This window comes from Parus major, chromosome 2 (genome assembly GCF_001522545.3).
Source record: "Parus major isolate Abel chromosome 2, Parus_major1.1, whole genome shotgun sequence".
Classification (NCBI taxonomy): Eukaryota; Metazoa; Chordata; class Aves; order Passeriformes; family Paridae; genus Parus; species Parus major.
In genome coordinates this window covers 7422338-7433043 of record NC_031769.1, presented here as the reverse complement: position 1 = coordinate 7433043, position 10706 = coordinate 7422338, and the positions used below count along the sequence as shown (strand labels likewise).

Sequence of the window (10706 nt, the reverse complement as noted above, 5' to 3'; positions counted from 1 at the left end):
ACTAAGGTTTGCATTATCCAGGTTATTTAGGTGCTTCACAACCATTCAAGTAACAATTAAAAAATTAGTCTCTGAGCATCCTGCCATCTCTCAGGACTACATCTGGGAACAATAAAAGGGCTTTTGCTCCATTTCCCCCTGCATGGCAGCTGGCAGAAGAGCAGCAATCAGTCTCTTTCTGCCCTGTGCTGCCACCCTCGAGCAGATCCGAGCACGCTCAGCTCTCGTCTTGCCGAGTAGACCGATCTTGCCACGGAGCAGGGGGAAGGTGAGCGGCCCAGATGGTGTTTTTTCCGTGTCCTCCGTGCAGCGAGGAGCAGTCAGCTCGCTGTCCCGCTGCCAGGGCAGAGCGCTCTGTCTGTCTGTCTGTCTGCCGCCCGCAGCTCCGGCCGCCCCGCTGGCCCCCGGCTCCCGTCCTGCGGGACAGAGCCAGCGGCTCTCCTCAGCCCTCTGCTGCCTCCAGAGACACCTCCCGTCCCCCGGCAGCCTCTGGGCTTGTGCAGGAGCACAGGTACGAGCTGGGGAGGAAGCACAGCGCTCTGCATCTCCGCAGTGTCCCCGAGCCCGGGGTGTGTGCGAGCCCTTCCCCGGGAGCGCGGCTCCTGGAAGAGATCATTAATTAACTCCGCTCCCATTAACAGCGATGGGGACACCGTGGCTGAGACAATTCCCTTTTTCCCTCAGCGTCCCCCTCAGTGAGGATCACGGCTGCTTTATGGTTTTGAAGTGTCCGAGCCCACTGCAGTTTCAGAGGGATATCAGCCCATTTGATCTGGGGCTTCATGGCTCACCCAGATGACACCAAATCAGGTGATGTCTTCTCCATTGGCCCCCGAGGAGCAGCTCTGGGAGCACCACCACAGGCTCTACAGGAGGAAATAGGCTCCACCGAGCCATGGCAGAACTCCTCGGGGCATCTCCAAGAGCAAGAAGGGAGCCAGGAGAAGCGGCGTGGAGCGGGAGCTGCTGCTCACCTGGGGCTGCCAGACAGAGGGATGAGGAACAGGGGTCTGAAAGTCAGCCCAGAGCCTCCAAACATGCCACATCCAGTGTACCCTGAAGGCCAGGTGACCAGGGAGGGCAGGAGGTGCTGCATTGCACCTCATGCTGGGGAGTCCAGGACACAATCCCTGCGGGACAGTCACCTGTGGAATCACCAGGGGAAGGTGCTGTAGCACACGCACAGTGGGTGGGTACGTGGTGTCTTGGAAATGTGTGAGTAAAAGTGGTGGAAAAGCTGATCTGATGAGCAGAAGCAGATTTGCTGTCAAATAAATTACATTTAAAAGTTATTTGCTATGTTCTGCATGCAAGCACTGGACAATTTGATGGTTTCAGAAAGAACTGACAGGATTTATGCTCCTTACAGTGTTCTCCAGGTGCCCTAAATGCTCATTTTAATAAGAAAAAGCCCTGACACTCATTTTGGTTGGCAACTATTAACAGCTTGTAAAGTAGCCCGAGGGCTTTAGTCAGAGTAACGTGCTCTGAAACCCCCTGTAAGGCTGAGGTTTGTGCTGCAAAGCTGCAGGAAGCAGAGGAGTGTGGCTGCGTGCTGCATCACCTCTCCTCAGCATCTACCTGTCTCCTTCTTAAAAGTCTCAAAAAAGCTTAATTGCTTAATACCACGGGTTCTCTGTTTCTTTTTCCATTCAAATTCCAAATATTGAGAAACCCCTCGGGGCCGCAAGTGTGCTTGCACTTGGCATCTGCTGTCTGTTTAATATTCACCCCAGCGCCGTGATGGGCAGGTGGAAGGTCCAAGACGCGCTGCAGGAGCATCCTGCCTTACTGCACCTGGAAACTTTGGCATCAGGTGAGCAGCTGAGGAGAGAAAAAACATCACAGAACTGCAGCTCCCGGGCAATTGTGCAAGAGGCTCCATATGCTCCGGTGCCCACCGAAAGAGCCATTTGGCAAAGCATCAAAATTATCCCTCCCCCCTCCTCAAAGGCAGGTTTCCACTCAAACTGTGAAAATACGTGACCACGGGCTCTGCTTGTCCTCTCTGAAGTCTGTCTGACAGCAGCACAGGTAGCTTGTGGGGCAGCATGTCAGGCAGATCTAGAAGGTGATCACATTAATTTTCATGACGGTCTATGTGGCACAGGCTCTTTTGGGTTGGAAACAGCCCTGTTTGATCCAGCTGTGCCGTGCCAGGGAGATGTTGCAGAGGCAGCACCCTGGCCAACGTGTAAATGGTTTCCTGATAGCCAGAGCTCCAGAACAGCACCACAGGGGAGCAGTAAAAAGGTGGGACACGTAATGGACCTTTGCAAGGTGAGCTTGGCCAGGCATGGTTTAAGTTTTGGGACTGCCCAAGCAGGTGTCTGCCCACCTGTCACCACGTGAAGAACCAGGTGATTCAAACATTGAATCAGGCAGGAAGAAGCAGATTTTGGGGTTTTGTGGCTATTGGTTTGACATCTTGGGCCCAGAGACATGGAGATTTTCTTCACCAACAGAGATGCTAATTTTGAAAGGCTGCCCTCCTCTGTTCCATCAACTGATGGTGGGACCTGTGCTTAAGCACAATTTGGGGATGAAAAGGCACAAGGAAGAAGCACTGACCTCAGGCTGCAGCCCTGAACTGATGAAAAATGCAGTGTTTCAGTCCAAGACTTGCACAGACTCGGGACCTGGTGAGCAGCCAGCAGGCAGTTTGGAACAATACAGAGGTGTCCACCCTCGGCAGCTACCGGGGGTACTGAACTGGGCAGGGTGGATATCTCAGCCACATGGACTTTGTATCCTCTCCCAGGAGGGCAGTCAGGATTGGGGAATATTTTCCTGCAATTAGAGTTCCAGTGAAAAGTTTTTTACCCCTCTCTTTCTCCTTCCTGCAGAGATGACCAGGCCCATGGTAGTGGCTGCCTTGCCACGTTTGGTCTCACCAGAAGCAGGGTGAGGACTAGAAGCAGGATTAGGAACCATTTTGTTGAGAATGGCTCCAGCAGAAAGCCAAGGAGAGGGAATAGCTCCAGTTTTATCTTTCCCCATCCTAGTTCCTATCAGAGAGCATTGGTGGGGCAGTGCCTGCTCCAGGGACAACCCCTGGAGCTGCACCCAGCCCTGTTTGGCCCCATCCCCCAGCAGCAGTGGGGCTTCAGCATCGCAGAAGCTGCTGTTCCAACTGCTGAAATGGACAGAAAACAACAATGCACTGGGGGAGCCAGGGAAAGGGCCCATCTGCCTTGCTTTTGAGGATGATTAGGAACAGTATTTGACTTGGCTAGCATGGGAAATGGCACAGAATGGCAATGCTGAGGCTGACTGGCTGGCAGTGGCGAGGAGGAGGGAGGAGCAATACGAAGATGAACTGAAATCACAGCCTCTCCTCCAGTGAGCAGAATAAAACCCACAGCTGGATACAGCCCATGCACAGGCAAGAAATAAGCCTGCTTGTTCCTGAAATGCTGAAAAGCCCCATATGTTCAGCTCCTGATGCACCCCATCACAGCAACCTTCTCTTGTCTCTCCTCCTGCAACCAGGGCCCCATCCCACTGCTCCTGGACACGTGCCTTTCCCTCACCCCAGGCTGAAATGCTCCCAGACAGTTTTCATCCTTGCTTCTCTGCAGAAGTGACCTTATTTTCTGTATTTATACCTTTCCAAGTCCGTAAGTCATTAGCAATTATTGGACAGTTTGAACCTCATATTGGTTTCTTCTTCAATTTTTAATGGAGGCATTGAATGTTGTCAACTCTGATTCATTATTGAGTGAATACTTTATATCGCCATCAGAAATGAACAATGTGCTGCAATCAAAGACATCAATGTGATTTATTTTAATTATATTTATTTCCTGTAATTTTTTATTCACCAAGTCCTTTATCAGCTCTTCCACTTTTTTTTTGCCAAAGATCAATTTCAAGCTGTAAATCAGTAACAGGATTTATCTTAGAAATACTTGGCTCTCCAAATTTGCCTTTTTAAAATTCTGGCACAGTTCCAGCTCTCTTCCAGTCTTCTGCAACTTCCTCAGCACCTCAGTATAACTAAAAATAATGAGGATTTAAAGAGCTCTTTGGCCATGTCTTAAATTTGATGAAATGCTGGTAGTGTCATGATTTTCATGCCAGGGTGCATGGCAGTGGGGATGCTAATTTTGTCATGTACGTTTCACCCTGCTGTTCTTACATGGAGCATTCATGGTGCCTGTATCACATTCACCATGGCTTTGCTGGAGTCCTGGGGAGATGCTCTACCAGTGATGGTAAAATAAGGGGTCCAAGAGCAAAACATGATGAACAAAGCAGCCAAACCACTCAAACCACTGCCTTGCAAAAATCACTTTGACACTTTGTCAGTCACACCTCACCACTGCAATTGCTGGAAGGAATAGTCATTAATTACCCTTGTCAGGTGAAATTTCTTTAATTACCTGCAACTTTACTTCCAGGAAACTCCCACTTTCAGCTGCTGCTGGCAGTCCAAAAAATACATCTCCTAGCAGTATTTTTTATGAAAAGCCCAGAAAATTACCAGGGGATGAAGTCCTGTGTGGCTCACCTCTGGCTTCATAGGGCCGGTGCATGTCCTGGAGTCACCTGCCTGGCCTGCCTGTGATAAGGGAGCCCAGCAGGCTGGAGGGGGGAGGAGGAAGGCAGTTAGCCAACCTGTCATGTAATCCACAGGCTTCCTCCAATGACTTTTTCTTTCTTCCCTAAAAAGTAAAAGAAACGCAGAGCAGACTGCCTGGAGAGCTGCTGCTCCTTGAACCTTGACAGCACGCGCTCAGCATCGCGAGGAGACGCTCAGCCGGAATTCAGCACACGCTGCTCTCGCTCCCGAGCTCCCATACAGATGTTCACTGGATTGTCAGGGCATTGAGAGGGAACTAAATTAATTGTAAGTGGGAGCAGGTTAGTTAAATCTATTCTGGAAGTATTATATAGCCATTAAATTGCGTATAAAACTCAATAATAATGGGTAATAACGTTCTTCCTAGGAATTAAATGGAAGCTCAATTTATAATGCTGCTCGGCATTCAAACCAGAGCGTTCCACCTTCCTGGTACATGATAAACATTTAGTAATTAATCCTCACAAAGCCTCACTGAGGCAGATCTCTTCACACCACTGATTCTGTGTATAAATGGGAACAAGAAGGTACAAGATGCCTCCTTTGAAGCTGTGGTTGCCTATGTCTTCAAACATGATTTGCATCTCTGGGAGCCCACTCAGCATCTGTGTTTGAATAATGAGAGGTTTGTAAAAAGCCTCAGAGCCTGGATCAGATGTCCAGGTCTCTTTGTGACACTTCCCTGTGCTGAGATCATTGTGGCATGTTTCAGTATGATTCTGCAGTGCAACCTCCAGAATAATGATATTTTCCCTGCCTGGTCATATTGCATTGCAGGAATGATCTTGAGATGAAAATCCCATGGTGTTGGGTCTCAAGCTGCAGGAATTGGCCAATACAAAAGCTGCTAATTTTGTCAAGATTTAAAAGAACAAATCTTATGACCAACTGAAAACTGGTTTTTTGCTGAAAATGATTGTATCAGATGTTGCCTGTCAAATAAATGAGAGTGTAATTTACACCAGGATGGTGGAATACTCATGACTACAGGCAAATTAGAGTTATCTAGTGTCAGTTTAAAATTATCCCCTGTCTCCCTGTGACTGCTTAAGGCACAGCATGAATAAACAGAGGGTGCAATGAAAGGGAGCTTCACCCCAGCGCCAAACTGCAACAAAAGTAGGGAATTTCCCCATGATTTCAGTTTGTCTGCTTAAAGGGGGCATTAATTTGAGTTTGCAGCTGATTCCACAACCTGCACAAGGACCTCACACAACAGAAACAAGAGAATCTGCAGTACTCATCAAAGAGCAAGTAAAAATGGCATAGATACAGCTGGGACTGACATGGGTCTGTGCAGACATGGTGTTGGGTGAGAAAATGGGGAATTAAGGTTCAACTTCCCAGGTGATCCACGCTTTGACTTGTTTAAAGTGTCACTCTGAGGGCCTAAGAAGTAGTCTCCTCCTTTCTGGCACCACCAACCTTAGCTGAAGTTCTGGCTTGAAAAGGGAAGTGTTTTTTCCAAGTCGTTTTTGGCTAAACAACCCTTGGCACAACAAAAGCAGCAACTTCCAAATGGAACAACTCAGCATCAGTGATGAACTGCCCAGAGAAAGCAGCACAGCCTTTATAAAACCAGTAAAAAAAGCTGCTCAAGAGTTTATTACAATTCTTGATACATCAGAGATGTTACTAATAATATTTTAAAATATGTAACAAGAAAGAAAATGCTCTTTACTAGTTGTAAAGATTGGCCCACAGTTAAGGGGCAGGTCAGAGCCTCTTTCATGGGAATTAGAAGATTACTCCCATCCCACCCATCTTCTCCTTGAATTAATTAACATTAAAACTACGCTTTTACAAGACAAGACATGCCACATAAAAATCTGATTCATTTGAAATCGCTGAAAAATCGTCCATTACTTTCAATGAGGGCAGGGTTTTACCCAATATTTCTATCAGACTTTTTAAAGATGGTGTTAAGGAAGATCTAAAGGGCTATCCTATTTCTCTTCTTGCCAAAAGGGTGGATCAGCTATGTCCATGTCAGTGCTGATGGATGTTTGTCTAACTGGTCCTGAAAGGGCTGCAGTGCTTTAATAGCACCTTGACTTCTGCTTCCATTTTCACCTGCCCAGAGACAGCAAAAGAAAAAGGGCTTTTATTGCCAGCTCTGCCAGGATTTTTGACTGGTTTCAAGGACCAGTGACAATTTTAACATCTGATGTCTCACGATCTACTACAGGATCCAACCCCAGGGAGCTTTACCATCATTTATTGACATCTTTCCCTTTTATCTCTTCTTGAGATATCTGACATGAAATTAGGCTGTTCTGATTTCCATCTTGTATTTCTTTTCACTGTTTTAGTTGTGGTCTGATTTCAGTGGCTTCCCCAGAACCAAGTTAAAGCTAATGCTTTCCTTTATCTGCAGTCCTGTCAGTCTTTTGGCAGCGCAGTATAAAGTGTGTAACTCTAATTCGAGGAGTGAAATGCCAACTACTATAATTAAGTTGGCAATGTAGAAAGGCAGGGAGGCAACAGAGCAGTAACAACCACATGGGATGGAGCCTTAGAGGGGTGGGAAGAGAAGGACAGGTGGGCAAAAAAAGAAATATTCAGGTCTGTTCCTTGGAGAAGAGAGGCTCCATGGTTTGATTACGCTTCCAGAAAGAAATATCATCTGTCATTAACTGCCCTTTGCCTGCAACCCAGTGCTTGTGGAAACAAAGTAGCGTTTTTGCTTTGGTTTCAAGTTCTGGATTGCACTCAGAAATAGTAAAACACAGCTCCTCATTGAAAGGCAACTTGAAATACACCCCTTGCATATCCTGAAACTACAGGAAATCTGCCCACAGCTGCTCAAAATACATTTATGTTTTAAAATGGGAAACAACAGGCATGAAGATTAGCATTTACAGCTGGTATTTCTGAACATAAAGGTTTGAGGCAGATGCTTACAAGTAGCAGTTGGGGAATGAGAGGTGAGTTTTCCATGCATCCTCTCTCATTCCAGGGTACACCATACATTAAGTTTTCACAATAAGTTTTTGTTTGTTGTTTTTTTTTTAAAAAAACAAACTGCTACATAGAATCCAAAAGCAAACAGACACAATTTTGCCCAAAGTATGTGACAAAAAGCTTGGTAATTGTAGTCTGCACTTCACCCTTACCAAGGGTTTTATTCCCCAAAAAACAAACACTTTGCAGTCTTTACCAGTGAAAGACAAGTCAAACCTTGTTTTCAGCCAAGCCATAAAATATGTACTCTCATATGTAATCACAAAACCTCCTGATATTTTAGGGTCCCAGCTTTGCACGTGGGACAAAGCTGATTAATGCTGGGAGACACCAGCAGTGGCCAAACCAACGTTTCTTTGCCAGTGGACTCCTCTGCACCTTTGGTGCCTCCAAACAGAGCATCACTGGGGAGGCAGGAGGAACACAGCAGGGCACTGGAGCGAGGGTGCCAGGCTGCTGGCAGGAGAAGCCCTTACATGCTACTTGCAGGAAAAACAGCAGCTAAGAGGCTGGGATGGAGAGCCTGCCTAAGGACTGGGACTGATTCTGGGACATACGACCCATAGTGATGCATTTTCAGCATCACCTCAGTATCTGTGGCTTTGAACTTCCTCAGGAATTTGGTCAGAATCATTGACACTCAAAATCAGCTTCCTGGGGCAGCAGGAAAGCTTTTTCTGCTCACTGCTGCCTAAAGAATAGGTTCCTGAAGGCATTGTTGTAGTTTTTGTTGAAAGCAGTGTAGATGAGTGGATTAAAAAAGGAATTTGAATAGCCCAGCCATAGAAAAATGCTCTTCCAAACAGGTGGGATGTCACATGAGCAGAGTGGATTGATGAGCTCTGTGATGAAGAAGGGGATCCAGCAGAGCACGAAGACCCCGATAAGGATGCCCACCATGAGGGCAGCTTTCTTTTCCTTCTGCTCTCTCCACGTGTCTCCGTCCGTCTGGAACGTAACAGTGGCGTGACGGACAGTGAAGACCATCTGTGGCTGCTGGGCCGCTTCCTTTACCTGCCAAACACAAACACAAGTTGCACCATATGTACCCCAGCCAGGTGATCCCACACAGCAGGTACAGAGCCCAACAATGTGAGCGAGGGCCAAGGCTCTAGGGGAAACACAGGCCATCCACGTCACTCTTCTGAGGGGAAACGCAGGCTGGATGACCTTTTCTGGGTGATGGAGACTATTGTGAGGTTGGAAAAGAAACTAGGGAGAGTTCTGAGTACATGGGGTTACTCACACAGCAGCACTTCCCCACTTACAATCTGATTGTAATGAAGATTACTTCCCCACTTATAATCTGATAGCAGAACAGACACACACCCACATGCCATGTACAGAAGTCTGCTTACTTTCTCTAAACCCATTGAGTTGAGGAGTCCTTGGTAGAGAGGGAAGAAAATTAGCATACATTTGCTTCCTCCCTGCAAGAAATCTTTCCAGTGCAGAGTCACCGTGCCTGGGATGAACTGACACGATGCAGTCATGATTAGGAAAGATTTCCAAGGACATTCTGCACATGTGTTTTTTATCTGGGTAAATTCACAGTGTCCCCAAAGCCACAGCTGGTTGCCAAGGTACCGTCCCCAGCAGACACAGCAGCCCATCCATCCACTGTCCCCTTGCCTCCCCAGGGGAGGGACGGTGTCCCCTTACTCATGCTGGCCAGCACTGATTCAGCATTCCATGGGGGGACACCTGTGAGTCACCGCTCGCCCACGTGGCGCTCAGGCTCGCAATACGTCCCAAAGTTGCTTTGGCTACACCTTGAGCGCTCACAGCTGGGGGCTGGGAGGGAGCCAGCAGACTGGGTTTGCAAGCTTTGCAGTCAGCCTTCCCTCAGAAGACTCCAGGATCCACAGGGCTTTGGTGGACCACTGCTCACTTGCACACTTTTGGTTTAAGCTTCCCCAACTTCTACAAAGGCTTGCCTGCTGCCAGTGCTTGACCTGAGCAAAACACAACCAAGCTGACCTACCTCCAGTGCTTCTGGTGTAATGGGGGTGATGGAGTTGCTCTTGCGAGATCCGATTCGAAACTTGGCAGCCTTGTAGATCTTCCAGTACACAAAGAGCACCACGCAGAGGGGCAGGTAGAAGGCCCCGAACGTGGAGAAGATGGTGTAGGAGGGCTCCTGGCTGACTTGGCACTCTTCACTGTCCTCTGAGTAAGTCTCTCCCCAGCCAAAGAGCAGTGGGGCCAGAGAGATAAAGGCGGAGAGTGCCCAGATGAGAGCAATCATGATGTTGGAGATGCGGCGCCGGGTGCGGAGTGTGTACTCCAGGTGACGGGTGATGGACCAGTAGCGGTCGAGGGCAATGGCCGTGACATTCCAGATGCTGGCAGTGCAGCACAGCACATCAAAGGAGATCCACACCTGGCAGAGCGACCGGCCCAGCCGCCACCGCCGCCCGGACAACTCGTGCACCAGGCTGAGGGGCATGACGAGGGCCGCGACCATCACGTCAGAGATGGCCATGGAGGCCACCAGGTTGTGGGGCACCCGGTGGAAACTGCGCACGCGGAGGATGGTGGCCAGGACCAGCCCGTTCCAGAGGAACGTGGCCACCACCAGCATGGCCAACAGCGTGAGGACCAACACGCTGAAGACGGAGAGATGGGCCTGGACGCCCTCGGGGCCGGCGGAGGACCCGCTCCTGTTGCCGCTGTCCGGCGTCGTATCGGCGAGGCAGCTGAGGTTGAGCGGGCGCTCCATGCCGGGGCTGCGGGGCGCCGGGCTCCTCCGGGCTGCTCTGGGCTCCTCCGGGCTGCTCCGGGCTCCTCCGGGCTGCTCTGGGCTCCTCCGGGCTGCTCCGGGCTCCTCCGGGCTGCTCTGGGCTGCTCTGGGCTGCTCCGAGCTCCTCCGGGCTGCTCCGGGCTGCTCGGGGCTGCTGCGGGCGCGGCGGCGGCGGGAGGCGCTGCGCTGCCCGCGCCGGTAGCGGGGGAAGCGCCGCCCTACCGCGGGTGCGGGGGGTCCCCGGCCGCCCCGAGCGCCGCCGGGCGCGGGGGCTCCCGGCTGGCGGCCGCCGGGGGCTTCATCCCCGGCAGGAAGAGCCCTGCGTCAGCCGCGGCTGACGGCAGCCCCCGGCCCGCCCCGGCGGCGAGAGGCGGCGGCTCCGCGGGCGCGGGGGGTGCGCGGCTGGAGCGGGGC

At 50.0% G+C, this 10706-nt stretch overlaps 1 protein-coding gene across 1 annotated transcript; it reads right to left on the bottom strand.

Moving 5' to 3' along the window:
* Positions 1-6153: 6153 nt before the first annotated feature.
* HTR5A (5-hydroxytryptamine receptor 5A) lies at positions 6154-10278 on the bottom strand. The gene is made up of 2 exons (XM_015615372.2): positions 9534-10278; positions 6154-8563 (listed from the first exon to the last, which is right to left on the bottom strand). Exons 1-2 carry the CDS (start codon positions 10269-10271, stop codon positions 8231-8233), a joined length of 1071 nt encoding a protein of 356 aa, XP_015470858.1. The 5' UTR covers positions 10272-10278; the 3' UTR covers positions 6154-8230.
* Positions 10279-10706: the final 428 nt, after the last annotated feature.

Bases quoted from the DNA above. Each gene is read 5' to 3' on its own strand.
- HTR5A (XM_015615372.2), bottom strand. From the start codon at position 10,271: ATGGAGCGCCCGCTCAACCTCAGCTGCCTCGCCGATACGACGCCGGAC. The intron at 8,564-9,533 runs GTAGGTCAGCTT...TGTGTTTGGCAG, and splicing joins TTACACCAGAAGCACTGGAG to GTAAAGGAAGCGGCCCAGCA.